Source organism: Sycon ciliatum, chromosome 1, assembly GCF_964019385.1.
Source record: "Sycon ciliatum chromosome 1, ocSycCili1.1, whole genome shotgun sequence".
NCBI lineage: Eukaryota > Metazoa > Porifera > Calcarea > Leucosolenida > Sycettidae > Sycon > Sycon ciliatum.
The window spans coordinates 18,572,293-18,587,776 of NC_088643.1; the positions used below are offsets into that span (position 1 = coordinate 18,572,293).

A 15,484-nucleotide genomic window follows, 5' to 3' on the forward strand; every position below is an offset into this window, starting at 1 on the left:
CGCTGACTGTGTGGTGAGTGTAGCTGCAGTGTATGCAGTGGCTGATGCGCGCATGCGGACGTAGATCTACGTTGCGGACGAGTGTTCTTCGCACCTTCTTTGCACCTTCTTCGCTACATTCTCATCATCACCGGGGTCTGTCCGTGTTGAAAAAGCAGCCCCCGCCCGCAAGACCTCGTCAGTTGGCAGGAAGAGGTCCTCTGTGTAGGTCGACGACTGCGGTACAGGAAGAATTGGTGTGTATCTTTCTCTTTGCCCCGGTGTGGAACTGTGACCCAGTCCTGAGTGTGGTCACCTTCAATAGTTCGTTAGCGAAGCTTTGAACTGCCCTCGCATTGTTGTCGCGGTATTCAGTATTGCTGCCAAAGCGTGTAATGTTTTCTCTGGGTGTGTTACATTTCGCGTGATGTGTCGTGTGTTTGTGTGGCTGTATGGTGTTTTCTCAACCACCACCACCACCGCTAGTAACACCGCCTAACGTTGCAGCACAGGCCACTACAGCCCAGGCGGACGACTGTCCCGTGTATATGCTGAGCGTGGATTCAATATTTCTCTAGGCGAGGCATCGAGGTTTGTTCTGACCTGTGTTGTCCGGTGTAGATAATTATTGATTATTTCTACGTCTTCTACGTTCGAGTTGTCCATATCACCCTCAAATTTCCGGAAACCATTGCTAGTGAGAAGAGCTTGCCTTCCGAATCACGATGGCAGATGTCTGGCGTCGCAAGTCGGTACCGGTGAAAATGATGGTGCACGACGCGGTCATCCAGGGAGCCAGCGGCCTGGGCAAACGATCGGTGGACAACATTGTGAAGTCGAGGCCCACGGAAATTGTGGCCGTGCTGCATGAAAAGCCCGACTCTAGCCTGGGTCGCTTACATCTGGCGTTGAAGCAGTGCGATAAGGTCTGGATGAAAGGCTTTCTGGAAAGCGGTGGCTTGGAGAAACTCTTCTCCTACCTGAGCGTACTGAGCGGTGGGCCGGGCAGTGGAGGAAATCCAGAGACCGGCCGGACAACGAGTCCTTCTGGTGGTGGTGGTACTGGTAGCAACAAGAGCGCACCGGAGCGGCGAGAGTCCGAGCCTGGCTGTATGGTGACGGCGGTGGGTCTGCTGCAGTGCGTGATGTGCATCAAGGACGTGACGAACAGCCGCGAAGGTCTGGACTACCTGATCGACACTGGCAAGGAGCAGGTCAAGTCCTTGGCAATAGGTAAGAACGGATACTGTTACAAGCAGATTATGTAACTGATTATCTTTGTTTCCATTTTTTTTTAAAGGGGAAGTTAAGGCAAAAATTAAAATTTCACCAGTTGTAGTCTTCGGGGTGCTGAGTCGAATGGTCGTGGTCCGAGGAAGCTGAGACGCTCCCTTCCTACTTGAATCCCAATCGAACTCGCGCACTTCCACCGAAACTGGGTGACTGCGCCCTACTAGATGGGGATTTGTATGCAAAATGTCACTAAAAGCGCCATTTCGTTCTTATAAAAGCACGGATGACCGCGATTGGCCCATATGTTGTAGTCTTTGGGACGCTGAGTCGACTGGTTTTGGTCCGAAAAGGCTGCGATGCAGCGTTCCTCCTTTATTCCCAATCGAACATGGTTGAAGAAGCGGTCACGTGGTCCTGGGTGCCCAAATCACCTGGTCACCACGCCAGCAGGTGACAACTTTCACACCAAGGTTCAACTCGGGTTCAACTCGAGTGACAGGACTGCACCCAAAAAAGGTCAAACAGGCTAGTAAGTTGTACCCTGCAGGCACGGTGACCAGGTGACTGGTGTACGCAGGAGCACGTGACCGCTTCTTCAACCATGTTCGATTGGGAATAAAGGAGGAACGCCGCATCGCAGCCTTTTCGGACCAAAACCAGTCGACTCAGCGTCCAAAAGACTACAACACATGGGCCAATCGCGGTCATCCGTGCTTTTATAAGAACGAAATGGCGCTTTTAGTGACATTTTGCATACAAATCCCCATCTAGTAGGGCGCAGTCACCCAGTTTCGGTGGAAGTGCGCGAGTTCGATTGGGATTCAAGTAGGAAGGGAGCGTCTCAGCTTCCTCGGACCACGACCATTCGACTCAGCACCCCGAAGACTACAACTGGTGAAATTTTAATTTTTGCCTTAACTTCCCCTTTAATTCCGCGCATTCTGCTTCTAAGTTAGCAAAAAGTAAGGTTCCTTTGGCGGTCGCCATGGACAGGTTTCGCTGTACATCATTTCAATCGATTTGTATGCACCTGCACAGGCCATTTCAGCTCAAGAGGAGGGGTGTTCTTTCATTTACCTTTAACCCCTTTAGCGCGAGCGTCGTACTAGTACGACGCACATGAGTTGCATGCCCCACGGCCGTCGTACTAGTACGACGCGCGCTGTACACTGTACAGTGAACCTGCATCTCATAGTCGTGGGGTCCGTGTTGAGTCCATAGTGACTTGTTCAAACTATCGTAACTCACTCAATACTTGGTCGATTCTCACAATCGAAACATGTATCTGCAAGAGAAAACTCTCAGCTGGCGATAGAAACAATCGCCGAAGCGATGCGACTACCGGTTGTGGAGATATGCGACTCGACACGGCAAATTTCAACTCGATTTTTTTGCGCAGTCTGCAGAACGCGTATTTTCCATCATGGATCATTTGTGCGCTACCTGCTGCCATGGAAACAAGATTCAAATGATGGTAGTGGATCCCGTGAGTCCTCACAAAAAATTTGAGCTCGATACGAGCAAGGAGACCGAAATGGCAGCTGAATATTTGAGTTTTGTTAGTCTTGGCCGTGCTCAAGTCTGTCGAGCGCGTGGATGAAGTTTGCCAGACTGTAGCACGGGGTTTTGGTTTCGCTCCGAGCTAGGTTTGACACCAGTTTGTCACTCGTCTCAAGACCTTTCCAGGAAGCTCAAGATCGTGGAATTCGTCCAAGGGAAGGTAAAGTTATCGATCCTTGAGCAGCTAGTACTTTCATGGGAAAATGCGACTTTTACAGGTGTTGTCGTGTGGCGCGCTCAGGTAGCGTCGTGCTAAAGAGGTTAAAGGGGAAGTTAAGTTAAGGCAAAAATTAAAATTTCACCAGTTGTAGTCTTCGGGGTGCTGAGTCGAATGGTCTTGGTCCGAGAAAGCTGAGACGCCCCCTTCCTACTTGAATCCCAGTCGAACTCGCGCACTTCCACCGAAACTGGGTGACTGCGCCCTACTAGATGGGGATTTGTATGCAAAATGTCACTAAAAGCGCCATTTCGTTCTTATAAAAGCACGGATGACCGCCATTGGCCCATGTGTTGTAGTCTTTTGGACGCTGAGTCGACTGGTTTTGGTCCGAAAAGGCTGCGATGCAGCGTTCCTCCTTTATTCCCAATCGAACATGGTTGAAGAAGCGGTCACGTGCTCCTGCGTACACCAGTCACCTGGTCACCGTGCCTGCAGGGTACAACTTACTAGCCTGTTTGACCTTTTTTGGGTGCAGTCCTATCACTTGAGTTGAACTCGAGTTGACCCTTGGTGTGAAAGGTGTCGCCTGCTGGCGCGGTGACCAGGTGATTTGGGCACCCAGGAGCACGTGACCGCTTGTTCAACCATGTTCGATTGGGAATAAAGGAGGAACGCTGCATCGCAGCCTTTTCGGACCAAAACCAGTCGACCCAGCGTCCAAAAGACTACAACATATGGGCCAATCGCAGTCATCCGTGCTTTAATAAGAACGAAATGGCGCTTTTAGTGACATTTTGCATACAAATCCCCATCTAGTAGGGCGCAGTCACCCAGTTTCGGTGGAAGTGCGCGAGTTCGATTGGGATTCAAGTAGGAAGGGAGCGTCTCAGCTTCCTCGGACCACGACCATTCGACTCAGCACCCCGAAGACTACAACTGGTGAAATTTTAATTTTTGCCTTAACTTCCCCTTTAAGTACACAGCGAAAAATAGGGCTGTATATGCTTGTGAAATATACTTATACAAGTACTTCTTTGAAGGAGATGGGCTGCGATGATATTGCTCGTGTTTGAGTCCTGATTGAATTTGGCAACGAAGACTATTTGCAGCTTGGCGCTGGTGTATGTTTGCGATCTTAGCAAAGGTCACAACGGCAAGTTTACTAGCGCCTCGAAATGGCTGTGGCCCTAGTGATGCAGCATCCAGCAACAACTCCAGTGTGAATATTTGTTCTCCAGGGAAAGTCATCAGCAGCATCTGGCTTAGATTACGCCACTTGTGATTTCCTGTGATGTCAGACTGTGTATGATACACTTGCAAACTAGGAACAGTTCGCACACCTGCTCTCAATTGAAAGACGTAACTAGTTTACCAGGGACTGTAAATATGGTGCAGAGGCGGCAATTACGAGCATCACTCCGCCTAGATTTCCCAAGCCGCATCGCACGATGTCGCACTGCAGGGTCCACAATGTATGGATGTGCACGGTAAACAAGTACACGCGCATGTACTGTAGTTAGTTCCTTGCTCTGCCAATATTCGTACTCTTGTTTGATCAGTTTCGTACTTATGGCTACGCGATATGTACACCAGTATTGGTCACACCATGGTGTTGGCCATCCGGATGTGTTGTCCATAATAATATGCTGGTGTTGGCCATGCGGTGGTGTTAGTCATGCGCTGGTGTTAGTCATGCGGTGGACGGTGGTGCTGGCATGCGGAGGTATTAGGTGTTAGCCACACGGTGGTGTTGCCATGTTGGGGTGGTGTTGGTCATGGGGTCGTATTGGCCATACGGTGATGCTGGCATTGAGGTAGCTATGGAGAGAAATCCGACAGGAGCATGATAATTATTGTAGTTACAGTATATACCCTGGATCCAAGTCTAGTTTTGATAGGTCACTGCAATGCAATGCAATTGTGTGGTGAGCATACCCTTTATCTGTTCAGATAGTTTCTGGTAACAAACTAGTGGGTTTAGTAATATACAGGGGCTCAGTACTAGGCAGCACAGGTATGCATGATCAGTGGGCCGTGCCCGTGCGTCACAGTGGACTTGTCACTGAATCATACATGCATTCCCAATTCCAACCAGCATTCCATCTCTTACAGAACACGGCTGTTCGCGCACGGACATCTAACAATATGGAGTCGTTCAGTGCGATTTGCGTAATGCGGTACAAACCTCATGAATACGATGGGAGTTTGCGGTTTGGGATGAAACCCATGTCACTCTCCGTGTGGTTCCACGATTTCGCAAGTCAAACCAGAATTTATTATTTGAAAGCGCTCGAGCGAGATACTCAATATCCAGACAATTTGAGAGGGAAGGAAGGTAAAAGGAACTCCTCCCATGGTCAACCAGCATCCTGACCTTTTCGAACCTCTCCAAGCTATCCCTGGTAGTCTGGATATTGACGCACGCACCGATTTTCAGCTTCTCCTCGTCGGGATCACGGGTGCAACTTTCAAATTTGCCGATACGCGCTCGAACAAACGCACAATTGGATCTACATCACAATTTCGGGGCTATCTGTGTGCTTGCTGCCTTTTTCAGCAATACCCCACATGTCTACTGGGCAGTTTCCACCAGGCCTCGGCCTCCTGGACTCAACAGCGACTCCAGCGCCATGCCATGTCCCCTAAATCGCATGAAAAGGTAGCTCAGCATCGCACGCACGGGACCTGAAGTTTGTGCACGGGACGTGATAAAACTTGGTGAAGATAGCCAGAAGATAGTCCTCTACCTGGGAAAACTGAAAGCTAGACTGGGAAAACTTCTGAAAGGGCTTCTTGAGGCAGGCATGTCAACGATGAATCAAGGAACGAGCGAGAAAGAAGGCTTGACTTGTGCATGAACGCGGAACAAACTGTTCCTGCGAGGAAGTAGGCCATGTGAGGTACCAGCGGAAAGCTAGTTTCAAGAGGAACACGGAATACCTGTTTTCCGGGTAAACCTGGCCTGGTAGCTTTCTAAATCGAGCGAAAACCACAGCGAAATCAGCTGCTGAGAATTTGAAAATTCAAATTTCCTTGCCGATCCAGCCCAATCGAGACTTTTGGCTGCCATCTTGTTAAATGTCCAAATTTCGCGAAAAAAACCAGCCGTGAGAAGCCTGTTACATGGACAGGTGGCACACCTCATCTTGCTCCTACTCCTAGGCTATTCCTAGCATACCGTATTATCTCTAATATAAGCACGGTCCTTTATTTTTTCAATGTACCTCCGCCCCGTGCTATTAATGGAGACGTTCCTTTATTGGAGACTGTTCCATTATTATTTCAACCTCATTTCAGAGGCATGTTGCCATGCCAAATTCATGTATGACACACACATTTCAGGGTTTTTTTCCCCCGGTACAGATAATGAATTTACACAGTGTGCTTATAATGGAGACTGAGCACTTTATTTTTTGAATGCCGCCCCAAGGTGTTCTATTATTGGAGACGTGCTATTATTGGAGACTGTGCTTATATTAGAGATAATACGGTATAGCACTATAAGTCTATAACAGTTTGTATTACTGACATTAGTGTTGGGGCTAGGTGTTGTAACTACTTTGAACTGGTAGATGTGTTACTTGTGCACATGTGTTGTAACTAGTTTGAACTGGTAGATGTGTTACTTGTGCACATGTGGGCAGGCAGCTCAGTAGTAGTACAATCAGACCGGTTCTCTGGTTCTCTGTTATCTGGATCCTTTGCCATCAGGAAGAAAATCGTTGGTTGCCAATTTACAGCACATGTCATCCATACATAGTGATAGAGTGTGTGCATTCGATTATCCGGTTCCCTCCCCCACCAGTCACAAAGTCAAACATGTACATTTGAGTGTGAATGTTGTGCAGGAGAGCAAGGATCCAAAGGGGTGGCCATACTGAGCTGCTATGCCGAGTTTTTTTCTGCAGCATCGACGGCACACCGTGTGCTCTTCGTGATCAGGCTACTGGGAGCAGGGTTATGTTGTCTATTCTGGGTACAGTAGTTACCTGGCATAAGCTAGGACACCTATCCATGGGGTTCTGCCCCCCCCCCCCCCCCGGCTTCTGGGCCATTTGGGCTTCCAAGAAGGTGGCATCACTTTTCAACAAGAACAGTTTGCTGCACCTGTCCTGGTCATGAGTTAATTAACGAGGTGTAAAAGTGGCCCACACCGTGTTGAGAGAAGCAAAGCATCATGTCATTTATGTTGTGTCCCTCCCTTGTTTTAAATTAACCACTAGTCTGAGAAGAAGGCTGGAATTCAGTACAATGCCCTTGACTGACTGTGGAAACTCTGGCTTAGGCCCTGCCCTTGCAGTAAACATTCTCTGTTGTGAAGTGTCACCAGTCACGGTGCTGCCTGTTCTGTCATCATCATTTGGCGGCCAGTAAACTCAATAGGAAACAGCCATGCACAGTGTGACAGCCGACTGGTCGCAGGACATATTGGTGACTTTTCAGCGTATGCGACTGGTTCAACAGTTGGCCGTTTCCCTCTGTAATATCTTATCCAGCCCATGTGTTAGTCTTAGAAACCATCCACAAAAGGACCAGAGCCTGAAGAGTAGTTGAGGTCCTGGTGTCTTGGTCTCTCCTCGGGCAGCCTAAGGCTACATGTACACTACACTGTGGGACCGAAGCCCCAATGCAGTGATATCTTCATCCAACTCAATCTCTGAATACTTCGAAGTAATTGAAACAAATATGACGTGTCATACCTAGCTATGGCCTTGGGGGGCATACCTAGCTATGGCCATGGGGGGGGGGGGGGGCATACCTGCAGGTTGCATGTAGTACGGTTGTCTGTGTATAGTGTACATTGTGTGTGTGTGTGTGTGTGTGTGTGTGTGTGTGTGTGTGTGTGTGTGTGTGTGTGTACGCCGGGTTGCCGGGTGGGTACCTCCCTCGTTCAAACCCAGCAGTCCAATTTTGGCGGTCGGCCACGAAGTATTTCACCGCATAGGAGATCATATCCCTGGGCTCTTTACGGTGTGTGCTTGCGAATGGTGTTAGTCTGGGGAAAGTGCGTCCAACTGAACTGAACATGTCATATCCAATATGGTTGAAGTGTATTTCCCAGTCATGGAAGATACTAAGATACGGGCACCATTCAGCCTAGGCACCCTCAGTCCGGAGACACACTTCAGTCCGGAGACACACTAGTCAGTCCGGAGACACACTTCAGTCCGGAGACACACTAGTCAGTCCGGAGACACACTAGTCAGTCTGGAGACACACTAGTCAGTCCGGAGACACACTAGTCAGTCCGGAGACACACTAGTCAGTCCGGAGACACACTTCAGTCCGGAGACACACTAGTCAGTCCGGAGGCACACTAGAGTCAGTCTGGAGGCACACTAGTCAGTCTGGAGACACACTAGTCAGTCTGGAGACACACTAGTCAGTCCGGAGACACACTAGTCAGTCCGGAGACACACTAGTCAGTCTGGAGACACACTAGTCAGTCCAGAGACACACTAGTCAGTCTGGAGGCACACTAGTCAGTCCAGAGACACACTAGTCAGTCCGGAGACACACTAGTCAGTCCAGAGACACACTAGTCAGTCTGGAGACACACTAGTCAGTCTGGAGACACACTAGTCAGTCCGGAGACACACTAGTCAGTCCAGAGACACACTAGTCAGTCTGGAGGCACACTAGTCAGTCTGGAGGCGCACTAGTCAGTCCGGAGACACACTAGTCAGTCTGGAGACACACTAGTCAGTCTGGAGGCACACTAGTCAGTCCAGAGACACACTAGTCAGTCCGGAGACACACTAGTCAGTCCAGAGACACACTAGTCAGTCCAGAGACACACTAGTCAGTCTGGAGACACACTAGTCAGTCTGGAGACACACTAGTCAGTCCGGAGACACACTAGTCAGTCCAGAGACACACTAGTCAGTCTGGAGGCACACTAGTCAGTCTGGAGGCGCCCGCCTGCACAAGAAGGTTCTACTGTACATTGGATGAGTAACTTCAGTCGTGGCCAAAGAAATCCAACAAGGAAATCGGACCCACAAGTAGAAAGCAGCACTGCGCTTCTATTCCAATTGCATCATGCACGGTCCGAAAGCCCAATCAAGGGCCGCAGGGGCCCCGTGTGAACCTTTGTGCTGCTTTCGGCTCATGGGCTGGATCTCTTTGTGCTGCTTTCGGCTCATGGGCTGGATCTCTTTGTGCTGCTTCCGGCTCATGGGCTGGATCTCTTTGTGCTGCTTTCGGCTCATGGGCTGGATCTCTTTGTGCTGCTTTCGGCTCATGGGCTGGATCTCTTTGTGCTGCTTCCGGCTCATGGGTTGGATCTCTTTGTTCTGCTTTCGGCTCATGGGCTGGATCTCTTTGTGCTGCTTTCGGCTCATGGGCTGGATCTCTTTGTGCTGCTTTCGGCTCATGGGCTGGATCTCTTTGTGCTGCTTTCGGCTCATGGGCTGGATCTCTTTGGCCACAGTGACTATACTATCATACACATCAGAGAGCAGACGTGTATAACACAGTAAACTGCCTTCGTGCAAAGCGGTGCTGTGCAGCTAGAGGTCTCTGGCCACTCTGACCGCTCGACTCTTTGAGGCGATTTGAAAATGTTCTTGGGGGTCACAGCTTCATTCGACTACATTGTGTTCAGTGGTAGTTAATAGGCTGGGCACTCTGAGCATCGCTGGTGACACAGTGAAAGAGGTCAAAATAAGTTATACATGTATTTACAATGTAGCTATCCGGGCGAGAATCACGCCTATTCTATCTGGTCATGATGTTGTTGTACAGGCGTAACTGGTACTTTGGAAAGACCACTGGCCTGTTTTTCCATGACAACTTTTAGTCCAGGTTAAGAACACCTCACTTCGGTCAGACCACACTGCCCATGTAGGTAGGCTACTCGGTTGGACTCGCAACCAAGAATTCTTTTAAATCGGGATTCGTTGAGTGAGTGCCAGGGCCTGTGGAAATGCGGCTTTTACTGAGATTATGTAAATCATGACAGTTTCAAGTATGGATTACAGCTGACAGCGTTGCATGCTATGCTTTCCTTGCTTGCATGTGCGTGCCACTGCAGCTCTGGGCAGCACAAACGTCATGGCTAAGATCCAAGTGGTTGACTTGCTGAGCTGCCTCTCCCTCTACGACACAGCCGGCTATTGTCTTGTTCTTGATGTTCTCGCCCAGTACTCGGTAAGACCTGGGCACTTTTCCTCTTCCGGACCGAGGCATTCGCCCTCTTCCAGACCTAGGCATTTGCCCTCTGCTAAGACCACACGCTTGAAGTATACTATCCCAACCTTGGCATTCGCCCTCTTCCCCAACCTGTACACTTGCCCATTTCTCGACCTGGGCCGCATCTGCTGGCGGTCTGCTCTGATACCACTCTGATGGTGGTCTTCCTCTGTTTTGCAGTCCTCACGTGGCTTGTCAAAGCGCTTTGCCTTCATCATCGATCAGTTTCGCACGGAGGAGCTGCCGGCTTATCAGAGCAGTTTGCTGGCGCTGCTCAACTGCTTGCTGAAAGCGGAGCGTGATCTGCAAAAACGAGTTGCTATCCATGCAGAGCTGCAAGGTGAGTGGTGCTGTTCGAAGTATGTACAGGGAGTTCAATATGACGTGCCTTGGTTGGCTCATTCAGTGCTGAAAGAACAGATTTCTAGGTTTGATGCCCTTTAAATGTAGATTTTCTCCTGATGATGCTTAATAACTAGTGATGTAACGAACCATGAATTTTATGAAGAAATAATCTAGCGAATACCACTCAAGCGAACGAACGATTATTCTACTATTCGAATGCGACAGTGTACATGTACCAAACACACAACACAAGCGCTTCGACTAGAGTCTGAGTAGAGTCTGAGTAGAGTCTGAGTAGAGTCTGAGTAGAGTCTGAGTAGAGTCTGAGTAGAGTCTGAGTAGAGTCTGAGTAGAGTCTGAGGAGAGTCTGAGTAGAGTCTACCATGGTCTTCCGCGCGTAGTCTAGTCGTTGTCTGCAACAAAGTACACCGTTTATGCATTCAAGTCGTTGTCTGCAACACAGTACACAGTGTATGCATTCAAGTCGACAGATCTAGAGCCGCGCGCGCGGTGTGCAGCGCACGGACATCGCCCGCCCACGGATATTCGAATTTTCGAACCTCGACCTAGATTTTATCCGATCGATCATTCATTGAATGACTAGTATAAACCCTTTTCGGGCCTGGTTGAAATTAGGAAAAGAGCATTGTTAATAGGTTAGAAAACGGAAGTGATGCCATTGTCATTAGGCAATTTGCCTGTTCTGATTGCCACCCTAGATACAATACAATACAATACAATAGAAATGATTGCGTCATAACTGATCCATCAGTTTATTGGTACAGTCAGACCTCGCATAACCGCACACAAGCGTTTTCCACAAAAATATCCGGATAGGCGAGGGAACCGGATAATCGAACACACACACTGTATGTATGCATGGCATATGCTGTAAATCGGTGACCAACGATTTTCTTCCGGATGGTGAGGGATCCGGATAAAAGAGGGCCGGATAAGCGAGGTCTGACTGTACAAAACATTCAACCCAGGGAATGCATGTGCGTGTGTGCTCATACGTGTGTACCTGTGTCTGCTGTTCTTCTTCTCCGCACAGCATCTGGCTTCGTCTCGATCCTGAGACTACTGCGGTGAGTGGTGGCCATGGATGGCGAAATATGTGCATTATGGTACCACAGTGCACCAATAGCTGCAGCAGATAAGCATAATTGTGCCGCAAATTAGCACTCTTGGGATCGGACTGTTTATGTCAACTGCACTTTCAATAACTCAACTGCTTGCAGGGTGCTATTATTTTTGAATGTGTGGTTCAGCTGATCCTCTGGCAAAATGGGCAGCAAGTCCATGCCAGTATTTTTATGGAAATTGTTCAAAAATGACATGCATCTTTCGTGTGCGACAGCGTGTACAGTACCGATGGGCGCCGAAGAACGAACAGGCTAGAGTTTACCCATAGCATACCAATGTATACACGGTGACCCAATTGTGCATAGAGTGCAGTACATGAAAATAGGAATGGTCTAGGCTAGGAGGCTGCCCCCCCCCCCCCCCCCCCAGTTCTTCGGCGATCGATAGAGTGTAGGTCACACTCCTAAGATATTCCTCACTATGTGTGCTCCCCAGGGCCACGGAGAACGAAGACGTGCTCATTCAGCTGGAGGTGTTCGACCTCCTGGTGGCCGAGGATGAGCTGGATGGGTTGCCCGTTGACAGCGTCGACGAGCAGAAAGAGCTGACCAATCTCTTCACCGATATTTGCCGCAGTGTAAGTCCAGTACTGTATTGCCTACCTAGTTCAAGCATGTGCTGCCACACACCATGTATGCAAAGCTGCGGTAACAGAATGTCCTAGAGTACGATGTAGCTTGTTGGATCAGGCTTTACCGTAGTATCTTGTGAAACATGTCTTCTGTACTGCATGAAGCAGACAAGGACGTGTAGGGTTGTGAGCAAGCTCGAAAATTACAACTGTGGCAACGTCATTTTGACAGAAGGTCAGGCTGAAATACTGCAATGGTACGTTCTCCGACTTTCCTGTCGTCCAAATATTGTGCACATGAGCCAAGGCTGGTTTACAAAGTGATGTGCTGCCATGCCATTAGTAGGTGCTGTGTTCCACATTGACCCCCCCCCCCCCCCGGCCCCGTGTGTACTGCACTGTCTCCAAGGCTTTCAAGGTGAAGGCTGTTGTGCGTGCTGCTGAATGCGGTGGAGAGATTCCTGTGGTGTTCTGTAAAAGTTATGTGTGTGTTGTTCTGTGTGTGTGTTGTTCTGTGTGTGTGTTGTTCTGTGTGTGTTGTTCTGTGTGTGTTGTTCTGTGTGTGTTGTTCTGTGTGTGTTGTTCTGTGTGTGTTGTTCTGTGTGTGTTCTGTGTGTGTTGTTCTGCAGGCGGAGAAGGCCCACTGTGAGCCAGCGCTGCGACACATCCTGCACCACCTGACCATGATCAACAACAGCGAAGACAACCTGAGCAGAGCTAAGGAGCAGTGGCAACTAGCCGAGCAGGTCCTTATCAGGGCCGTGGTGCTGGAGACGAGTCGCGATGTGGAGGACATCGTCAAGACGAGCGAGCAGATAATGCAGCCTGACAAACACCCCACCAATCGACTGTGTAATGGACATGATAACTCACTTTCGGATAAGAATGCTAATCAGTCGTACCAGAAGGACAGCAAAGCATCAGTAGTGAACGGAAATGAAACATCGCTGACAAAGTCGACACCGCCTCCGCCAGCACCGCCTCTACCAGGCGCACCCGCTCCACCACCCCCTCCTCCGCTGCCCGGAATGGGTGGACCTCCCCCTCCTCCCCCACTTCCCGGAATGGGTGGACCACCGCCCCCTCCCCCACTGCCCGGAATGGGTGGACCTCCTCCCCCTCCTCCAATGCCCGGAATGGGCGGACCTCCTCCCCCTCCCCCGCTGCCAGGAATGGGTGGACCCCCTCCCCCTCCTCCTATGCCCGGAATGGGTGGGCCTCCTCCCCCTCCTCCAATGCCCGGAATGGGTGGACCTCCTCCCCCTCCTCCTATGCCCGGAATGGGTGGACCTCCTCCCCCTCCACCAATGCCCGGATCGGGCGGACCACCCCCTCCTCCTATGCCCGGAATGGGACCTCCCCCTCCGCAAGGTGGAATGCCCGGTTTCTTTGGAGGATGTGGAGCACCAGCTACGCAGCAGATGAGTCTGCCCGGGACTAGGGTGAGGCCCAGCAAGAAGATGAAGAAACTCAACTGGGGAAAGCTCCATGAAAAGAAGGTGAGTTTGTGACACTGGTTTACACAAGAATGGGGGGGGGGGGGCTGTAGCATATCTATGGGGGGGGGGGGGAGTATGTTGCCCATCCTTTCCTTGGCAATTCCAAACAAAAGCTGGGATGACAGGGTTCAGTGTCAAGTCACTGAGTCAAAAGATCAGAAACACGATCATCTTTAATATTACCTTCCACCGTCTGCTCAACGAATGTGAAAGCATGAACTACTTCAGCAGGTGGCAGAAATGACAAAGCCATCAATTGCCTGCAAGAAGACGTGAAGAAATCATCCTCGCTGACTCAGGCCACGGTTCTGTATTGCCCCCCCCCCCCCCCCATTTGGCTAGAACACTGGGCCTGTGTGTTTCACTCCACGGCTCCTTACCGCGTTCATGGTCACCAATTGTTCCGGAGATGCTCTATGTACAGTTGCTTAGGTTAACAAGAAGCCTTGTGAAACTCCGACTGGAGTGTACCAAAATAGGCTCCTCCATTTATGTCCACTGTTCTTGTCTGTCTCCCTTTCCACTCTTCTGCTGGTGTTGTCCACATCTGTACTTGAAGGTGATGCCCAGTGAGGCCCTGTGGAAGAACATCATTGCGTCGGATACGATGGAGATCGACAGCTCTCTTCCGCGCATCGAAGAGCTCTTCAGCCAAAAGGTGGTGGAAAGGAAGAAGAAGGAGGACAAGAAAGAGGAGAAAACGGACAAGAAGAAGGAATCGAGTGTGGTAAGGGTGACAATAAACACTGCCCAGCGGCTACTCAGTGGGACTATTTGTGAAAACGCTTTCCACGACAAAGAAGCTAAGCAAAGCCAGGACAAACGTGTGTGCAACATTTTTGCCCAGTATACCTAAATGTTATAGCAGGTCAACAACCCCTGGAGAAGTCTGGCCTGCAGCTACTCCTAGCAGGCATTGATATCTTTCAAAAATGGGTGTGGGACCGGATATGGGAGAGTATGCCTGTTTGATAAAGGCTGACATAATGTACTCTGCTGAAATGAGGTTAAGTTTGTTTGTGCCTGTGACTTGTCACAAGTTGAGGGGTATTCAGGTTCACTCAGTTTCCTCCATCTGCTGCCGGGATGGAGTTGTATATACAATCACAATTGAATTTCTCACAGTGTCCTTGAACATGGTGAACGTGTAAGTAACCTGTCACGTCATGGTGTTTACCTGTGCTCCTCATACATTAGGTCACACTACTGGATGGGAAAGTCCATCTCAATGTCTCCATCTTCCTCAAGCAGTTCAAGCTGTGAGTTTCTTTACACGGCTTTGTAGTACATGTACAGTCAGCCTGGCAGATACTGACCCTCAATAGTGCATGAGAAAAGTCTCGTTGTTCACGAGTTGTTGCTATTTGTGAGGTTGAAAATGTGCAGTCAAATGGTCACTAGGTCTGAAGATTGTGTCACTATGCGAGTTGTCGTTATTCCCCAGGTCGTTATTCCCCAGGTCGTTATTCCCCAGGTCGTTATTCCCCAGGTCGTTATTCCCCAGGTCGTTATTCCCCAGGTCGTTATTCCCCAGGTCGTTATTCCCCAGGTCGTTATTCCCCAGGTCGTTATTCCCCAGGTCGTTATTCCCCAGGTCGTTATTCCCCAGGTCGTTATTCCCCAGGTCGTTATTCCCCAGGTCGTTATTCCCCAGGTCGTTATTCCCCAGGTCGTTATTCCCCAGGTCGTTATTCCCCAGGTCGTTATTCCCCAGGTCGTTATTCCCCAGGTCGTTATTCCCCAGGTCGTTATTTCCCAGGTCGTTATTTCCCAGGTCGTTATTCCCCAGGTCGTTAT

At 49.8% G+C, this 15,484-nt stretch overlaps 1 protein-coding gene across 1 annotated transcript in view; it reads left to right on the plus strand.

Moving 5' to 3' along the window:
- LOC135816352 (inverted formin-2-like) overlaps window positions 1–15,484 on the plus strand; it is a 23,104-nt gene continuing 7,620 nt past the window's right edge. The window contains exons 1-8 of the mRNA XM_065329657.1: window positions 1–1,212; window positions 9,969–10,084; window positions 10,307–10,466; window positions 11,526–11,559; window positions 12,053–12,194; window positions 12,818–13,687; window positions 14,247–14,414; window positions 14,885–14,946. Of these exons, the coding sequence (XP_065185729.1) occupies window positions 705–1,212; window positions 9,969–10,084; window positions 10,307–10,466; window positions 11,526–11,559; window positions 12,053–12,194; window positions 12,818–13,687; window positions 14,247–14,414; window positions 14,885–14,946 (2,060 nt within the window). The 5' untranslated portion in view covers window positions 1–704. The remainder of the gene's footprint in view (window positions 1,213–9,968; window positions 10,085–10,306; window positions 10,467–11,525; window positions 11,560–12,052; window positions 12,195–12,817; window positions 13,688–14,246; window positions 14,415–14,884; window positions 14,947–15,484) is intronic.